Here is a 21542-nt window from a genome sequence, read left to right on the forward strand (position 1 = left end):
TTTTGGTCGATGGGGCCGGGGCCGCTAAGTCCAGTACTAGTAGTCCACTCCAATAATGCTATTTGGTACAATATACTACTTATTGACATTTGATTGTTGTTAACATGTTACTATCTTGTAGTACTACTAGTTTGTATTTTTAGTACGGAGTACGGACCATCTTCCTTCCTTTCATACTCACTTTATATCATTGTAAATGGACAATAAAATGAACGGTAGGGCTTCCAGCGTCCAATAAATGTCCGTTAAAATAAAGTCCGGTATATAATCTGGTATAGTTACTTACTTACTCTGTTAGCTTTTAAAACACGAGACTAAGAGTAAGAGAGTAAGAGAGAAAACTCTCGCGTGAGTGGTAAAAAGCCACTATTTCTGAAATATATGAATTATATGAACCCATGGCAGTTATTTATACCTTAATTACAATATCATTGTAGCCTAATTATTCCCGAATTACATCATATTCAATGGTATCCGTCAGTGGTTTTATATGTTTCATTACATAGCACGGAGGTCTAATTATAAGCTCCATATTCAACTTTAATAGTCCAATGAGGGTACCATATTTTCAGTCAAACGCAGTCAACCAAATAATTGGATGAAATTAAACTTATCTAATGTCATAAAATAAATATGTTTTGTCCTATAATCTAAAAGTAAAGCCAGGTATAACTGAAGCATAAGTTAAGAATTTAGATACAGCTGAGCGTATAAATCTTTAAAAAGCCTAAAAGACTACATAAATAAAAGACTTAAATGATCATAAGACAAAATCATAAGCAGTTGCATGAAACTTACATTCTTTGATCTTTCTACTATATTTAAAAATAAAACTGGATACCATTTTGAATGATCAGAAGATGAAACAGCTAGTTAGAATACGAATGAGTAGCTAAAGTTTTGATGATTTAGTAACATTTTGCAACTGCGAAGTGACAGTCATCAAATGAAACAGGCTGGGTGATATTTTGTTGGTTTTATATCGAATCATTATGGCAAGTAAAATTTTGTTGCCGATGGCAATAGCGGAAGTTTTTTTTTCCAGTCCCGGTCCCGACCAAAAAATTGGTCCCGGTCGAGCCTTGAAAGTGTTTATCTTCTCTAAAATGGCTTTGGAATGACTCCAAAGTTCAAAGCTGTTTCTACAACTTGGGCATTATCATGATTATAGAGTCTCAACTTTCTCTTTACAGAAATTTTCTTCCCAATGAGCCAGATTTACTCAAACTTTTTGAAAGCTAGATCTTCAATTAGAATGCAAACCGCTGTTTGTTTATATTACAAGCAGTTATGCACGCACATTTGGTCACATGCATATAGGCCAGTGTTAGGTCACTTTGGTGAACATATTAGATTCATTTGTTACTCTTTTAAACTGGAAGAGCTTCGTCTTGTAGAAATTTATGCTGTACAGTATGACTTTAAGTCAATGGAATGTTTTTAATTTGCGGATATATTCGTGATACGGTAAATGGGGGAGAAAACAATTTGCTTTAAAAAAACGGCGTTGTAACGAAACGGGGTTCACATTTAAGTTTATACTGTTATTCTTATAGCAAAGCGCGTTATAACGAGGTACATCTAACACTATGACATGTTCATCATTCTCATAATCATATGCAATATACATTCTCTTATGAGTAATTATACGTACAGTTTTTCAAACTTTGAATAACAAAGCGACAAATCGTAAGTTATACTTAATCAGCCACGTGGTTTGAGGCAGACGTTAACGGAGGCTTAATTCTGGGGCGCCAAGCTTTTTGGGAGGACACCTTTAGGTGTCCTCCCAAAATATTAATATTAAGGTTAAAAAGTTTAAAAATTCTTATTAAACTCGTTAAACTTCAACTTAAAGTTTATTCATATTATGAGGCAGCAAAACTATCGGGCTGCGATGAATGGGGACTTACCACCCCATGGCAACATTAAAATATAACGACTCTGTTATACATCGCTTCAAGTTGCACTGATATCTGGATATTATCCGGTTGGAAGAGACAAGGACAAGTGAAACAAGGAAGTTAGGAGTAAGGGCAAATTTTCGGCGTCAACGCCATCTTCAGGCTAAAATTGTTATAAATGTTAGTATATAATAAATGCTTCTATACTAGTTAAAATGCTAAATTAAAATTACACACACTGAATACAGGTTACATCAAATGGTATTATAATACATTACATAATACATTATTGTAATGTATTATAATACCATTTGATGTAACCTGTATTCAGTGTGTGTAATTTTAATTTAGCATTTTAACTAGTATAGAAGCATTTATTATATACTAACATTTATAACAATTTTAGCCTGAAGATGGCGTTGACGCCGAAAATTTGCCCTTACTCCTAACTTCCTTGTTTCACTTGTCCTTGTCTCTTCCAACCGGATAATATCCAGATATCAGTATTTCAATCATGAGACTAATAAACAGCGAACTACTCCGTTATTTGATGCTTCAAGTTGCACCTGTGAAAATATTTAAAGATTCAGGCAAGTTTTTAAAACATTTCACTCAAAACTACCTGCAAGCTTAACCCATTAGGGACGATAGGGTCGTTTACGACCCACCTTTTCTAGAGGCTATAGAGGACAAACCATAATACTAAACGCAACGAATCTTTCGCACATATGCTCAAAATTTATTGGGCTACATTATTGACTTTCCAGTCGAGACCCAATTAATTACTAACAACTAAATAATTAGGCTAATTAGTCGTCATAATTGGAAAATATTTCACTTTACTTCTTGCCTTGATTGGGACATTAAAACTTTATGTAGGCTTATTTTGTTGAGGACAAAATAGTTGCGGGCAACGATTTCCTTGAGACATATGAAAAGCCCGTGATAATCAGATGTTCACAAACAGAGCTAGACGCTGTTTACTAACTGCGGTCGCATACGACCCACTCGTCCGGGTCGCAAACGACCCATCACGGTTTTTCGGCTTTAACTTCTGAAACAAAGACGTTAGGATAAAATAAAAACTGTAGCATAAGTTAAAAACATATGGTCAATACTGTGTAACTCTAACTTTTTAAAAATAAAGAATTTGGGTCATTAACGACCCACTCGGCTCACTTGCTTATTACTACATATGTCCATGTAACTTCTTGAATTCAGCCTAAAGCATGACATCATAAGTTCAAAATCGCCTCTCAGCAAGTGATAATCATCATAAACTGCGAAAAATCGGTTAAATGGGTCATTAGCGACCCACTAGGACCACAAAATTGATTAATTAAATATAATGTTGTCAAACTTTTACAAGTATTAGTATAAAAACATGTTATATCTTGGTCATTACTCCTGTACGTTGATTTAACTTTTAAAATCGATCAACTGGGTCAATAACGACCCACTCGGAAGTTGAACCACCTCATCAATTATTATCAGTATCATGCTGTTCCACCATCAAGAAAGACACTCGTAGGTCTTAATTCCACGCAAACCACGGGTGGCTGACTACTAGCCCTTCTGAGATCCAGGGCCAACTGAAGGGCCGTCATCACTCATCAAAGAGCTGCGAGAATAACACTACTGCATATGCCTGGAGTTGCGTCCTGACTATAATACTATGGTGCGTGGAAATCTGTACCGAAAGGACCGTGGCCGTGCCGCAAAAGAAAAGGAATCGGCCCTCGTTCCTAACTTGCTAGGTAATAGCCATGCTGTTGTTGTTGCTTATTAGATTCTGTTACCTTTTTCGTCAATTTCGAATCTTGGTAAACGACCTGCTACAACCCACCGCTTGAGACCCAGGGTCCCACGGTGATCAGATCATGTCACTCAAGAAAAATCCCCTGAACGAAGTATACGAGATATCATGTAACCTTGGGTAAATACTGAAAGACGAGTGGTCAAATTGCATATTCTAATCCAACATGCCAATATGTTTTTTGCATTCCTAGAAAGTACGAGAATAACTAAACAACTGCTGCATTCAGATGGCTACATCTACAGCTCTGTGAAGAAGGACAAGGAAAAAGCCCCCCCCCCCCCCCCCCCCCCCCCATTTGGCTGGCGGTGCTGCAACCTGCAATCTCTCAGACAACTACCTCGTTTTGGGTAACAAACCCCGCAACAACGAGGCAGCTTTCAAAACGAAAACAAGTATTACGTAATCGGCCGAGAGGGAGGGGAGTTTCCAAATGATTAAGCTTGTGTAATTTTGACATAATAGCTATGTGGTGGGGGGGGGGGGGGGGGGCGTAAAAATTGTCCAATAAGTGATTACGTAATATATGAACGGCCCCTAAGAAGTAAAGAAAGGGAGCTGCGAAGAGAGTAGATGCAGCCATCTGAAATCTGAATCCAGCAGTTGTATAGTTCTTCTTGGACGTTCTAGGAATCGGGAAAAGATAGGCATGTTGTTTGCTGTCTCACGACATTACGGTCGTGTACTAACAGCTGATAAACTCACCTACCTATCAATCCAATTCTGCCCATTATTCGTCAGTCATTGGGTGACGTGATCTGCAGATTACCGTGAGACTCCAGATCTCAGAAGGGCTAGTAGTCAGCCACCCGTGGTTTGCGTGGAATTAAGACCTACGAGTGTCTTTCTTGATGGTAGAACAACATGATACTGATAATTAATGTCGTGGTTCAATTTCCGAGTGGGTCGTTATTGACCCAGTTGATCGATTTTAAAATTTAAATCAACGTACAGGAGTAATGACCAAGATATAACATGTTTTTATACTAATATTTGTAAAAGATTGACAACATTATATTTAATTAATCAATTTTGTGGTCTTAGTGGGTCGCTAATGACCCATTTAACCGATTTTTCGCAGTTTATGATGATTATCACTTGCTGAGAGGCGATTTTGAACTTATGATGTCATGCTTTAGGCTGAATTCAAGAAGTTACATGGACATATGTAGTAATAAGCAAGTGAGCCGAGTGGGTCGTTAATGACCCAAATTCTTTATTTTTAAAAAGTTAGAGTTACACAGTATTGACCATATGTTTTTAACTTATGCTACAGTTTTTATTTTATCCTAACGTCTTTGTTTCAGAAGTTAAAGCCGAAAAACCGTGATGGGTCGTTTGCGACCCGGACGAGTGGGTCGTATGCGACCATAGCTGTATCTTTTAAAGTAAACGAGATACAGATTAGCTTTTTTGGATATCTCATTTTTGCTGTAAAGTGACCTAGTGTGTTAAACGGCATCAAAATCGGCAAACTTTAAAACTCGTCGTCCCTAATGGGTTAAACAATTCATAAATTGCACTCTGTACTGCGTTAGAAATGAGGCCTGACCGTCACGTACGTTACAAATTTGGTAACTTTTCAGACCTGTCACCTGCTTCATAGTTTTAAAATTCCCATTAGAGGCTGGAAATATGAATTTGCAGTATTGTACGGGGGTTTCTCTCAGACTTCGTACTTTATTTTAGTTGAAAATAGACAGTGATGACCAATGGCAATATTGATTTCGAGTAACCCCAAGATAAATTTAAAGGTTCGGTAGCTATATTCACCGATGATTCCGGTAACATTCACTGTCCGAATTTAAACATAAAGTAAGTGATATAAAGTAACAACTTCTTATATTAGTATATTGCTAAACTGTTAAACTGTTTAAGTTTAACATGTCTGCGTTAACGTTTTTGTTCCGTAACCAATTTGCCAGTTCAATTACTTTTGTCGTGTTTATTGTAAGAATTGTGTTGATTTTATAATTGTTAACGGTATGAAAAGTTCATTTGGAGATTCGGACGATTATCACGGTTATTTTGTTCTGAAGAGATAATAACATCCTGGATTTGATGTCTCGCATTGTACTAATGTGTCTTTTAGTCGTTAGCTAGCAGTTAAGCAGTTACTTGCATAATCGACTATAATTTAGGCTTAAATAGTGGGCCTCTTTTCATTTGGTATTACCGATTTTTGATAGATCGGCCTTTACTTTTTGATTAATCTGATTTGAATAACAGCAGACATGAAGAACTAAGGCAATGTCGATGGGGAGAGATACTGGAGCTGCAGGCACCCCTGGAGATTATCGTACTATTCCGCATGAGTCTACGACTACTGCTTCATCCATCACCGATCAGGTATGATTGAAAATTGTTCTGGGGGGGGGGGGGGGGGGGGGGGGTATAGTATTCTTCTACCAAAGAATACTATTAGGTTGATCCTCCCTGTGACCACGAGCTTTCTCGTCTTACTTATAATTCAAAGAATTTATATGTTTGTAGTTGTACTTGTACTAGAAAACCCGTGGTCACAGGGAGGAAGCTAGTATTTTTCTAATTCTTTGGCAGTCAGTTTTTATCGCATCCAAAAGTATTCATCCCCAGCGAAGATACAGCCGATTAAAATGTTGCTCGCACTGAACACAACGTAATACTAATTACCACAAAACCGATCAAAATGTCGCTCGCAAATCTTTGCACGTGCGTGTAACAACCCTCGTTACCATGGTTACTTTGCAACTTCTTATTTTTTACCTAGTTTGCACGTGGGCGGTCGTACAGCATATATACAAAAATAATTCTTTGAATTATAATAATGACTAGAAAGCCTGTGATCACAGGGAGGAAGGTAATAATATTCTTTGGTAGTCAGTTTTTATAGCATCAAAAAATATCCGTCACCATCGAGTATACAGCCCATTAAAATGTAGCTCGCACAGAACACAACGTAATTACCACAAAACCGATAAAAATGACGTTAAAACAATCATTAGTATTACAGGTGCATGTGCACGTTTCAACACCATTACCGCGTGGTTACTATGCAACTTCCTATTTCCCATCTGATTTGCACGTGGGAGGTCGTACAAAGATAATTCTTTGAATTATAAGTAAGATGTATGTACGACCGCCCACGTGCAAATAGACGAGAAATATGAAGTTAGGTAAAAAATCAAAAGGTTGCATAGCAACGGTGCTTAAATGAGCACGTGCACGTGCAATGACTGTTGGAACGGCATTTTGATCGGCTTTGTGGTTATTATATTACGTTGTGTTTTTAAACTTTAAAAAGTGTTTAACATTTAAATCGGCTGTATCTTCGGTTGGGATGGATTTTTTTATGCGATTAAAACTTTCTTTCAAAGAATACTACTAGCTTCATCCCTGTTACCAAAGGCTTTCTAGTACTTATATCTTTATATAAATTGTAATATAATATTATTACAAATTATTTAATCATATGCAATTTCTTCATTGTCTTGCAAGTATCATTTTGTAATACGTCTTCACTATAAATTAACGCAGTATTATATTTGTATTACATGATTCTTAAAAAGAAATATAGTAGCTAGACAAAATGTTTCGTCAGCTAAAAATTAAACAATGCAGCTATAAATCACTTTTTTTTGCTAACGTACGTGATCAACGTACTTCTCAGCAGTTGCTCATGTAATTCAAAATTGTATGTGCTTAGAATTTAAAAAATCAATCGATACATTCATTATCACGCATGATTGTATGGGGCATGATAGTATCATGCTCTATTATATCGGGTTCTATTCACCGATATGAGAGTAATTGACAACTCGCACTTCGCTAACTTTCTGATTACAGTTAAACTTATTCATCTGATAGTTATCAAACTTTATTCAAGCTTTCAAGGAGACAGTTTCGCCAACTCTGTTTTCTATATCAACTATAAGTATAAGAAGTAAATTAATAAGTATTAAATATATGTACCAACCTCTGATACATACAGGGTGGGCCATAATCGGGCACTCTAGGTTACTGAGAAATAAGCACAAACCTTTGCACACTGACTTATGGCCCACTCTGAGCAGATATCAGGGTTTCCTCTAATTCCTAGACAGTTTAGCTGAAAAGTGCAGTACCAGGCTGCAGTCAGGCTGCAGTCAGACGTGCCACACCCCACTTCTCATTATGTTATTACTATACAATTCCGTCAGCCTGCAAAATCACAAAACTGGGACTGACCTGGCATTTGGTGTGGGTTTCTTCACTTTCGTACTGCAAAATTCGTAGCTGCAGATGCCTTACAACTTATGAAAATACAAAATTGAAACTCTTCGAACGTCTCTTATATCCTCCATTCTATTTCTACTAGTACTATCAAAGTATCAATGGATTTAAGTGTAGGCAGTTTACCCTTCCCAAGGACCACACAATATCCCAGGCTCTGTGATAAAGCCAGCAGTGCTAAGGTAACGAGCCTTGCACTTCTAATGTTACTCCACTTATCATGCTACATCATACCCATATTGGCTGAGATATCTCATGTTGTGCCGGTATAGGCACGTACTGTCGTGACGGAACATTATGTACTCTGCACATGCACATCTTGCTTTAAAAACTTGGCTGTCAGAAACGCGTACAATTATTGTTAATAACTGCTTCACATTTAGTAGTGAAGAACCCGAATTAGGACTATGTATTTTATGTAGTATTGGACAATTAGCTGGTCAACATCCTTACTATTTCTTAGTACACAGTGGTGGTCGGTTCTACTCCCGCTGTAAAACTTGACAACTTTTCTCTGATTTACAGCACCGTCCAAAGAGCGTTTTGTCCGTCTAGCCACCGTATATTCTCCGTCACCAAGCCATCACACGTGACCTGAACTTAGTGTTCTTATTGGATGCCACAGTAGCACGTTCCTACCATCTGCCCTCTTATTGGGTGGATTTCAAGGTAGTCTGATGAGGGACGAGGGGATACCATTTGTTGTCTTGCTATAGTACTTGCTGGTCATTACATGATAATTCTCCTTTTTAAAGATTAACCAGTGTTGACGTTAGTGGAACGGGGTGATAATAAAGTAAAAAATATTGCTTTATTACTATTAGTGCAATAAATCCACTCGATAATAAGCCTCATAAGTTGAGGCCTTTAATATCGCGGTCAATACCGTGGCAATTTGAGAAGCGGTGTTATAAGTTCATGTTGGCTTTTTGTTTGTCAACGATATATTTTAAGGTTCTTTTCACTTTTGAGTTGTTAGTCGGTGGAACTGTAATGAGAGTAATAGTTTTTTTGTCTTTTGAAACTTGATTTAACTGAAATTATACAGTGACTAGATCAGTTATTCATAAAGTTTTGATGAAAACTGAAGACAATTGACGCTTCAACACGACTCAGCGAACAGCTTGGTTACAATTTATCAAACATACAATTGGAGCTAAATTTAATAACTGTGCTGTTATATTTCCAAGTAAAACGCTCATGTTTCACTGAAGATAAAGCTCGCTGAAACTTTTGCTGAAACATGACCAATTAAGGCTCTGTTTAACTATAACACCTGTAATCTAATCGATATCTTGTGAACTGTCGTCATATCAGACTGTTATTGCAAATGTAACATTCGCCAAATTATTTCAACGCCGAGGTTTATAAGTCATAAACTGTATAACGGTATTTAATGTTAAATGTTCAACCAGTCAACAGTTTTAAGCTTCAAGTTTAACGACTGTCTCTAGAATCTAGATTCTCAATATCTTGAAGTTATATTAAATTCCTTATTAGTAGCATAATCTTAGCATAATCTATACTTTATACAAAAGCTTGTTGAATCGATTGATAAGACCTTAGACCATAATGTATTTCTAATGACTTGATAACTCTGTGTCCTGCGAATAAAAACTAATACAACTTCAGACCCTGGCCCTAATCTTGACCCAAAAACTCAACCAACTTTTGCCCAATCAGTCTGATTCAGTCTTGTCTTGGATAACAGAACCCTAAAATTTCACAGCACCACATGTGATTGGCATGTGAGTGGGCACTAAATTGGAACAAACCAAGCTGGTACAACATCTGTTAGATCTTTAGATATATGATAAATAAACAATTGAGCTGATCACAATGTGGTTGTACAGTGTTATACTACAATTAACCATTTGATTCTAATATTGATGTGACGGCCCCTCTTTTTAAGTTTTTAAGCACTACCGATCAGTTTCGCTGAACTGTTTTCTGACACGTTTAGTTTTTGATAATTTAAAACTTTTTGCTGGACTTGCAATGATGAAGCTCGAATCCAGGATTTCATATTTACCGAGTCACACTAACTTGGTAAAAACTAAAATGTAGTTCAGTTTTAAAATTATTTGAAAGAACTATACTGTCACGTGATTCATTAATCGATCTGAATGGCTAGTGATCACTGAGGACACTATTCAGTGTGCAATGACATATTGGTTTGAGTGAATTAAGAGTGGATTGTCTAATTTATTTGGGTAATCGATCGGCACGTACCAAAGTTTGATACATTGATACAAGGTTTCGGTTCATGGTTAAAGTACGATCAATTTTCTCACGAAGGCTATATATTATTCAATTAGTTTTTTTCGTTAAAGATGTGTAATTGGCTTGTTCTGAACCCGACTATTCTCCAACTACAACTATAGAGTTTTTTATAATCAAGGCGGTTAAGCCACTCGACGAGAAGTTAAAAGCGACTAATCAATGAGTATTAGTAAAGCTTAATTACTGAAATGATGTGGTCGCTCTCTGATTCCCTGTCAACTGTTCCTATAAAGCTGGACACTACAAGATGTCATCTTCATTCTCTTATTTTCTCCATTTTTCTGACATGTTTTCCTCTACTACAATCTGTTCGATCAGTCAAGTTTTCCTTAACTTCAAGTTATCAGCCTTCCAAATTACCATCTTCCTGTCAAACTTAAACAAGATTATGATCACGCTGTAGGGCAGTTTCTATTAATTGTTATTGAAACTGGGTCTAGTTCCATAACAACCGCGCATTGTGTCCAGCCAAGTTTATACTTGCCTCGTTCTTTGTGTGGCCGTATGTCTGGATACTTGTTGAAGATGATCAGACATCAGTACGCCCTTTGTTTGCGCATGTTATCCGCAGTTTAATTTGAGTGAATAATCATTGTATAGTTGAACAAAAAGCTAAATTTGTTCAAATTTTCTGTCTTGTATTCGTGACCTGACGCTTAACCACTTCAAGAATGTGGTCAAAATTTGGATTCCTGTTGAATGCTCTTCGTATATATGTCTTACCACTAAACTGGCCGAATCCAATGCTTTATTCGTGTTTCCATCGAATGGTTAATTATTACTTCTTTTCGACGGAGTTGATGGCCTTGTCAATTTCGCACAAAAGATCTTAACAAAAGCCTTTCATATTTTTTGCAAGTTGGATACAAATTTCAGATTAATTTTAACATTAAGCTACAAAACAATCATTTAATTACTTGTCGAGTCCCGTAAGCTTGCAAAGTCACTCAATGTGAGTAGTCGCATGTTAAAATGCGGGAAATGCTCGCATCAAATGTTAACTGTTGGTGGTAGAATGTGATTTTACTGACACATAAATGTGGGTAATAAAATTAAAGTGGTAAAAGTTTCTTTTGACCTACTCACTGTAAACCACTTTTACTGACAAAATTGATTATTCTATAATGTTTTCTTCAGCTTTCATTTTTGATAATTCCCATTATTTTTATTTAAGGTCCGATCAGGTGATCTTTATCAGTTTTTGAATGTGAAAAAAGAATAAGGATTCAAATTTCGATTGATCGCTCACTTATTCTAGATTCATTCTATCAAATCTCTTCCTAGTTAAGTTCCATGGCACGTTTGACCCGAATGTTTGACGGGTTGGAAATCACCACACTAATAATATAAATTGTTTAATTGGTCGAATGCACTGTCTTAATAGTATAAAAATAATTAGAAATTCCTATAAATTTAAACAAATTATATCGATATTTGACACTTCTATTATCAATTGTTATGTTTATAATCTCCATATAAAAGCCTCCACTATGTACCATATTGTAGTATTATCAGTATAAGTAGTATTAGTGTTAAAAGTATGTAGCAAGACTTCGATACAAGCCGTCAATAGCCACTTTAACTGAACTACTGATAAAACCCAATAGTTTACATTCCTCTTTTCCTTTCGTTTCTGTTTTTTCGTCCTTTCCTTTTTGTTCTTCATATTTAAATCACGTACGTGATAACATATATCGTATTACGAAATTATCGTAATTTCACATCTAACACGGGTATATTCTCGAAGGTGAACTGCGATAGTTGATAATGTTATGTTAACAAAGAACAACAAAGAACAAAGAACAACAAAGAACAACAAAGAACAACAAAGACAAGGAAGATTACCCCGACCCTTGTGATTGTGTTCCTGCTTTGTCAATTGCTAGAAAATGAAGGACATCTGCTGAGTAATTAGCTAATTAGGTGTAATTATCTAATTAGGATGTACAACAATCACTTTGTGTTTGAGCCCCGGGAAGTCTACAATGCTAACAAGATCCAAACTACGATTGCTCCTAAGTGGAGGTACGACCAGGTCAGTCCATGTTTATTGTTTAATGTTTAATCTTTCTTCGCTCTTACGAGTGGGTCGATCATATATTTTGATGAATGATGATAAACTAATTATGATAAACTAACTACGCAACACTTCTAATCTATTAAATTTATTGAGCTATGTAAGGTATTGTAACGTCCTGTCTATGACAAAGGCATATTTCCGAAACGTCGACAACTAATTTGTTTTGAATCACTGAGTGGACTAGACTTTCACTTCGTCACCAACTATCAAAAAAAACTTAATCCTCAATAATTGATCTTTATTATTGTTGATAAATAATGAATTTAATAATTCATTAAATAATTTGTATCCCAAAACTTAAGAATCAACAGGTTGATGGAAGTTTTCAATCAAAAAATTCCAAAATGTATCATGATATTGCTTAGTTCTTTCGTCAGATAATTGGGTCGGATCCAAACAACATAGGTGATGGCGTTTCTATCATTTTACAGTTATAATTTTAAAATGTTGTTTATTATCGACCGTATTATCAAACATTTTTGCCATCAATACACTGGACTTACCAGGGAGAAGAGGAAGACCCCAAAGCAATCTATTCTCGCTGATTGTGCATGATTTATGTAAAAGAAATCTTTATATGAATAATATCTTTGACCTGCATTATCTCCGTAATTTAGCTTATGACAAATGACAATAGATATTGGCGGAAATTACAATGAAGTTTTTTGATATTTAGTTTTTGTTTTAGGGAAAGATTAGACTTGGGCGTTGTTTTTGAACTATCCCTTGATTAGAAATTTGATTTAATAATGTTTATTATCGATCGCATTATCAAACAGGATCGTACACACCAAAATTATTAATAAATTAACACCTTAATGTGGAAACAAATTGTCCCAGCATTGTTGCAATTTGCTGCATTCAATTTTATTCAGCTCGAAAAAATTACTTTTGTTTAAATTCTCATATCAAGGTCTTTTCTTAAAACTGAAAATAAGATATTTATAAGCTTTCCTAGTCTCGAACAAATAAATTATCAGATTCTACTGCTAAAGACAAACCTAGTCGAACAGGTCAATTCTCTTTACTTCTCAATATGTGCCCAAACATTTTTCATCTTTTGTATTCGATTCGTTCAGAAAGTTTTACGACATAAAATTTCTTATATAGAGTAATGTTGCTGATTTTACGTTTACATATTGTTTGGCAGATCATTTGATTCATTTTGCTCTGTCTCTATAGATGTAGTTTCCTATTTTACCTCAAATATCTCCACTAATTTGGAATAGACATAACTCATGCTGGCGAGGTTACGTAATGCTAGTATAATGACTATTAAACTTTGATTGTTTTGAGAAAACATATATTAGAAGCTTAACAAAGAAGATCGGGTTTGGGACTTATTCATAACACCATTTTAATTGTTTACGACTGACGGCAATTCAGCAATTATCTCATCTGCAATAATTGGTAGATTGGTTTTCACTTAAACCTTGGTTATTGTCAACAAAACATATATTAGATGAGAATATCACCATGAATCATTTTCTTGTTTCGTCTATTTTTATACGCTGAAAATAAGAGGTCCATGTTAAATCCTTAATTAATTTAAGTTGATGAATCGGATAATTGATTAGTTATTATTTATCCCAAAACTGTAGAATCATCAGGTTCATAAAGGTCTTCAATCAAAAGTTTCAAAACTGTAGCATTATATTGTTTAGGTCTTTCATCAGATAATTGGGTTGGATCCAGACATCATGGGTGATTGGTTTTCTTCCATTTTACTGGTACAGTTTTGAAATATTGTTTATTTTCATATTATCAAACAGGATCGTATACGCAAAATTTATTAATAAATTAATACCTTAATGCGGTAATCTGGAAATATTTTTCAACCTTGAATAGTTGCATAAATATGCTGGTTCATTTTTAATTTTTTCTGCATTTCTATAAATTTAGTTTCCTATTTTATCTCAAATATCTCAACTTTGAGAGATCATCATTCATCTGATGAATAACCCTAACTCATGCTGGAGACGTTACGTAATGCTAGTATAATGACTATTAATCCTTGGTTGCTTTAACTTTTTAAGAAAACATATATTAGAAGCTTAACAAAGAATAACAAAGAAGATCGGTTTTGGGACCTATTCATAACACCATGTTTACGACTGACAGCAATCCAGCAATTATCTCATCTGCAATAATTGGTTTTCACCATTGTTTTTGCTGGAGACGTTACGTAATGCACTAGCATGACTAGTAGCTTAATAATTATACCTTGGTTGTGATAATTGCACCCTTAGACTTGAATCGGCAATTAAACTACTGCACTCACATATGCATAATGCTGGATCAGCAGATATAATTTGTAATATCATATAGTCATAATTCGTTACCTATATCATAGTCTGTTCACATAATCTATTCACCTAATGTTATTGTTTCTCCTAACCCCTGTTCCATGCCCAATGAACGATGAACGAGGATGCACACGAGGATATGATTTCCATAATTTCGTCGAAATTTCATATAGGTATCCTCGCGGTATCCTCGCGGTGATCCTCGTGCGATCCTCGTGGGATCCTCGCGATGATACTAGGGGGTGCAAGATAAAAAATAAACTTGCTCGGATTTTTAAAATTTTTGTACCACTGTTTTCTAGAGACTGTGAGAATTTTCACAATACCAAATTTGTCATACCTTTTTGGAAATATCAGTGATTTATTCGAATTTCATCATCGTGCGATGAGGAGAAAACCCTCGCGATACCGTCGCGAGGATGGAAATGTCCAATAACTTCATCGCGAGGAAATCATCCTCGTGGGAAATTGTGCACGATGATGATTTACCCTCGCGAGGATGGGTATTTGCGCGAGGATTTGGAGGCAATATTCGACGAATTTATGGAAATCGTATCCTCGTGCCCATTCTCGTTCATCGTTCATTGGGCATGGAACAGGGGTGTAACTGGACAAAATCGAAACTATAAAAATTAAAACGAAAACGTACCTAAACTCTACTATACCACTCCGCGAATTATAAAAAGTACAACTGTAGAAAGTCTGAAATTGTTAAAATGCGATGAAAACCGCCACGCGACGCTAGTTTAAAATTGATCGTCGTGGCATGTTATATGGGTATCATCGCGAGGATCCCACGAGGATCGCACGAGGATCACCGCGAGGATACCTTTATGAAATTTCGACGAAATTATGGAAATCATATCTTCGTGTGCATCCTCGTTCATCGTTCATTGGGCATGGAACAGGGGTGTAAGGCGGTGTCAGGTCCATTTTCGAAAAATCTTTCGCCATCTAGATTGTCACAATGTATTATGTAAGTTTTACAATGGTACCACCTCCATAAAAATCTTTAAAAATCTTATATCACCAGCTCCAGCCTAATGATAAACAAAATTAGATGAGAAAAGCTTCACAAAGAAGATCGGGTTTGGGTCCCACTTATACAAGAATCATTTGCTTGTTTTGTCTTTTTTCTTACGCGGAAAATTAAAGATTATGAGCAGTAATCTTTTCTTTACGACTAACGGCAATCCAGCATTTATCTTATCTGCAATAGCCAATAGTTGGTGTTCAGAATGTTTCAGCTACCCTTTAGAAACATGAAGAGCTTGTCACCTTTTAGCGAGTAAAACATGTAATTCTACATACTTTCATAACAAACACCACAAACCTTTCCATTTACTCATGACGTCACTCATTTATCAAAAGTAATTTGCGACACAATAAAGCAAATGATTTGAAACATTAACAACATCACCATAAGTGTTGGTATTTAAGGAATTTAATTTCATATACCAGTATGTGACAATTCTGCCCTTGCTACCTCCAGCTATAACAAAACTCTCAGGCCAACTTCATGGTGTGCGGAGTTAGCATGGTGACGCGGGTATAAAGCTTTTATAAAGCTGATATACATAAAATGATGGAGTAGTATATATATAAAGCTCCTATATATTTATATATACAATACAGGACTAGGAGTTATTATGGCATCAATTACAACCACTTGGTTTCCATATACCCTGTACAGGTATCATTGCTATTGCCTGCACCTTCTACAATACTGATTACTGCAAGTATTCGTAATTATTACACATTTAATTAAGCTACTGTGTACGGTAACCTTTATATTTGTTATAGATTTCTTCTTTATTTATTTAATTATTACACAATAGTTGAGCTTGTCCAACGTCTAACTTGCAAAAGAACGTTTGATTTTTGATGAACGTTTGATCTTTAATGAATAATGTTCGATCACTCAAATATCAAATTTGATTTCACAAAGGGTACAGATAAAGTACCGCTTTTTACCAACAATGAAACCTCAAATTCCGAACCTGCAAACCCCGAACGTAATAAAATTCGGGCCAAAAATTTTTCGGATGTTTTTGCAGCGGTTAATGAGAAAAACCTTAATCAATTTTATTTACATGTCAAACGTGCATGTCGATGATAAATTCCAATGATTATAATATAATCATAGTTGCAGTCCTGATAAATTAACTACATTTGGTCGATTAGTAATTGATCATTTTATGTGATTTAACTTCATGGAATTTTAGTAGATACAGCTTATCGTGTTTGTTTCTAGCTTCAAGAAATTAACCATCATTAAATGTAATATCGCGTGGTCTTTCGTGTCCTGGATTATTCATTTCGAACCACCTAACTTCCGGCATTATTATCTTTCGGGCCAACTTATTCCGGCCGATTATGTTCCAGACCTTTTAAATGCCGGACCTTTTTAATTTCGGAAAAATGGCCTTTTAAACGGTTCCTATTTGGTCCGGGGTTGGCTGAAGTTTCATTGTATCATAGTTAGATTATTGTCACTTCTCTAAATTCCGTTGTATTGACGAAGTTTCATGCATATACCGATACGAAACTGTGAACTAAGTGTGAACTAACAGACTGCAATTCCCGCACTATATAGTGACAACACTATATAGTGACAAGCACTTTATAGTGACATGTCACTATATAGTGCGATTAGTATGAACTGCCCTTATGTAGTATGTACCCAAGTACCCACGTCCCAGACACAGTATAACTATATAGTAGTGTATTCAAATTAATAATTCTGCAATTTTGCTTTTTGAAATCTATAATAATTTTGGTTGTTATATAAAAGGCTCGTATTCGGAAGCCACATACTGATTACAGTCGTTAGTCGTAATAGCATCTTCAATAATCGTAATCTATAATTAAGTAATTATATTTATAAAGTTTTGTTAATATGAGGTCGGGAAATATAACAGTCTCCTACAATACGTGGAAACAGGAAAGCGGCCATATTTGTTGATACCCTAACTTTGTAACCTATAACTGCAGTAAACCCGATTTACTGCGGAGTTCGGGCGAATAGTAAAAGCCGCGGTAAATCTGAGTCCGCATTAAATCGGGATGATAATTGTTGACATTTATATGTTAATTCCTAATGTGGGGAATTGAAATCGAGGTTTGCGGTAAATTGAGTAGCGCTAAATCGGGATTTTACTGTATACTGCAGTGTAACATTTACATTATATGTGTGCACTGTGTGTACTGTGTGTACTGTGTGTACTGTGTGTACTGTGTGTACTGTGTGTACTGTGTGTAATGTGTGTACTGTGTGTACTGTGTGTACTGTGTGTACTGTGTGTACTGTGTGTACTGTGTGTACTGTGTGTACTGTGTGTACTGTGTGTACTGTGTGTACTGTGTGTACTGTGTGTACTGTGTGTACTGTGATTTAATTAGTAAATACGCAAAAAACACTTAAATTTTATTAATAAAATGCAATCATCTGCAACCCATGCCATCATCAATCCTTCAATTCACGCTTGCTGCACTTGCTAACAGAAGGAAAAACGTCGGAAGATCTGGGTATAATTGGATCGCTAAATTAAACGTAACTAGTATTGATGACTTCCGCATCAATTGTTGCTCGAAACATTTTCAAGTGTGTCGTGGTAAAAGCAGCCAACTACTTTTCCCACGTGTTAGTTGGCTTGTTTTAAATATCCCAGGTGCTTGTTTCTGAGATTTTGATATTGTTTATGATATCCCCCCTTTCGCTCGAACAAATAAAAGATGACTTTTGAAAAAAAGAAGACTTTTGAAATATTGATCAGCTCAAAACCGACTTGATTGCACTTTTTTTCCAGTTTTGCAGTATCTTTTACATGGCATATGACATAAATGATTATTGGCATGTCTAAATATTTAACAATTAATGTTGGAGTAATACTAATAGCATAAACCTAGCTGATGAAGCTAATTATTGTATTTTAAATACGTTCAGACCAGCGAACAATGATCAGAATATCTGATGCATAGTGCATACACCAAATCATGATCAGAGTTCCTCTCATGAATTTTATACACTGGGTTTGTATTATCGGCGTAGCATCAAGCAGAGATATGACATACCATGAGCTCATGGGTGGAACGAAAATAATATGTTGAACTGATCCAGTGAGGCCCTGCGTCTACATAAATAATTGATGATAGGTCGATGAATTTATACAAGAAAATGAGAAGATGGGACAGCACATTATGGCCAATTTTAAAGAATGAAGGCTCAGTTGAGTACTCGCACTCCGTCCGATGTGTAGTGTTTTCTTAAAGTACCAATTGCAGTCATAGAAATGTGAGAACCTTTATTTTTTGAGTACAACCAACCGACACAATTGCCACAAATGATTGCAACATTTTCGACTCCTTAAGCCTAGGCAAATATGTTAAACTTTGTCGTGTCATCTTATTCTAATCACAATGCTGGCGACCCTGGAGCAAGTGAATATAATTCAGTAATCACCTGATAATTGAAACTATATGACTATCTAATGAAGATCACCAATCTTCTAGACATACCATTGCTTATATTATATCACTATAAATATGAGATGCTTCATTGCTGGGATATCACTATAAATATGAGATGCTATACATTGCTGAGATTACTGAGATATCACTATAAATACCACCATGAGAAGCTACATTGCTGAGATTGCTGAGATATCACTATAAATACCACCATGAGAAACTACATTGCTGAGATTGCTGAGATATCACCATAAATACCACCATGAGAAGCTACATTGCTGAGATTGCTGAGGTATCACTATAAATACCACCATGAGAAGCTACATTGCTGAGATTGCTGAGATATCACCTTAAATACCACCATGAGAAGCTACATTGCTGAGATTGCTGAGATATCACTATAAATACCACCATGAGAAGCTACATTGCTGAGATTGCTGAGATATCACCTTAAATACCACCATGAGAAGCTACATTGCTGAGATTGCTGAGATATCACTATAAATACCACCATGAGAAGCTACATTGCTGAGATTGCTGAGATATCACTATAAATACCACCATGAGAAGCTACATTGCTGAGATTGCTGAGATATCACCTTAAATACCACCATGAGAAGCTACATTGCTGAGATTGCTGAGATATCACTATAAATACCACCATGAGAAGCTACATTGCTGAGATTGCTGAGGTATCACCATAAATACCACCATGAGAAGCTACATTGCTGAGATTGCTGAGATATCACTATAAATACCACCATGAGAAGCTACATTGCTGAGATTGCTGAGGTATAATCATAAATACCACCATGAGAAACTACATAATTGCTGAGATTGCTGAGATATCACTATAAATAACACCATGAGAAGCTACATTGCTGAGATTTCTGAGATATCACCATAAATATCACCATGAGAAGCTACATTGCTGAGATTGCTGAGGTATCACCATAAATACCACCATGAGAAGCTACATTGCTGAGATTGCTGAGATATCACTATAAATACCACCATGAGAAGCTACATTGCTGAGATTGCTGAGATATCACTATAAATACCACCATGAGAAGCTACATTGCTGAGATTGCTGAGATATCACCATAAATACCACCATGAGAAGCTACATTGCTGAGATTGCTGAGATATCACTATAAATACCACCATGAGAAACTACATTGCTGAGATTGCTGAGATATCACTATAAATACCACCATGAGAAGCTACATTGCTGAGATTGCTGAGGTATCACCATAAATACCACCATGAGAAGCTACATTGCTGAGATTGCTGAGATATCACTATAAATACCACCATGAGAAGCTACACTGCTGAGATTGCTGAGATATCACTATAAATACCACCATGAGAAGCTACATTGCTGAGATTGCTGAGATATCACCATAAATACCACCATGAGAAGCTACATTGCTGAGATTGCTGAGACATCACTATAAATACCACCATGAGAAGCTACATTGCTGAGATTGCTGAGACATCACTATAAATACCACCATGAGAAGCTACATTGCTGAGATTGCTGAGACATCACTATAAATACCACCATGAGAAGCTACATTGCTGAGATTGCTGAGATATCACCATAAATACCACCATGAGAAGCTACATTGCTGAGATTGCTGAGACATCACTATAAATACCACCATGAGAAGCTACATTGCTGAGATTGCTGAGATATCACTATAAATAGTAAATACCACCATGAGAAGCTACATTGCTGAGATTGCTGAGATATCACTATAAATACCACCATGAGAAACTACATTGCTGAGATTGCTGAGATATCACTATAAATACCACCATGAGAAACTACATTGCTGAGATTGCTGAGATATCACTATAAATACCACCATGAGAAACTACATTGCTGAGATTGCTGAGATATCACCATAAATACCACCATGAGAAGCTACATTGCTGAGATTGCTGAGACATCACTATAAATACCACCATGAGAAGCTACATTGCTGAGATTGCTGAGATATCACTATAAATAGTAAATACCACCATGAGAAGCTACATTGCTGAGATTGCTGAGATATCACTATAAATACCACCATGAGAAACTACATTGCTGAGATTGCTGAGATATCACCATAAATACCTACATGAGAAGCTACATTGCTGAGATTGCTGAGACATCACTATAAATACCACCATGAGAAGCTACATTGCTGAGATTGCTGAGATATCACTATAAATACCACCATGAGATGCTACATTACTGAGATTGCTGAGATATCACTATAAATACCACCATGAGAAACTACATTGCTGAGATTGCTGAGATATCACCATAAATACCACCATGAGAAGCTACATTGCTGAGATTGCTGAGACATCACTATAAATACCACCATGAGAAGCTACATTGCTGAGATTGCTGAGACATCACTATAAATACCACCATG

At 36.0% G+C, this 21542-nt stretch overlaps 1 protein-coding gene across 7 annotated transcripts in view; it reads left to right on the forward strand.

Moving 5' to 3' along the window:
• Window positions 1–5941: 5941 nt before the first annotated feature.
• Window positions 5942–21542, forward strand: part of LOC134825055 (transient receptor potential cation channel subfamily M member 3-like) — a 76529-nt gene continuing 60928 nt past the window's right edge. For 3 of the 7 annotated variants that reach the window (XM_063837166.1, XM_063837165.1, XM_063837167.1), the window contains exon 1: window positions 5948–6069. In XM_063837166.1, coding sequence (XP_063693236.1) covers window positions 5971–6069 — 99 coding nt within the window. In that variant the 5' untranslated portion in view covers window positions 5948–5970. Of the gene's footprint in view, window positions 6070–12001; window positions 12290–21542 lie in introns of all 7 variants that reach the window. The other 4 variants (XM_063837159.1, XM_063837163.1, XM_063837168.1 and 1 more) reach the window with 3 other exon arrangements.

The sequence above is a fragment of the Bolinopsis microptera genome, chromosome 13, assembly GCF_026151205.1.
Source record: "Bolinopsis microptera isolate Bmic1 chromosome 13, MBARI_Bmic_1.0, whole genome shotgun sequence".
Taxonomy (NCBI): Eukaryota; Metazoa; Ctenophora; class Tentaculata; order Lobata; family Bolinopsidae; genus Bolinopsis; species Bolinopsis microptera.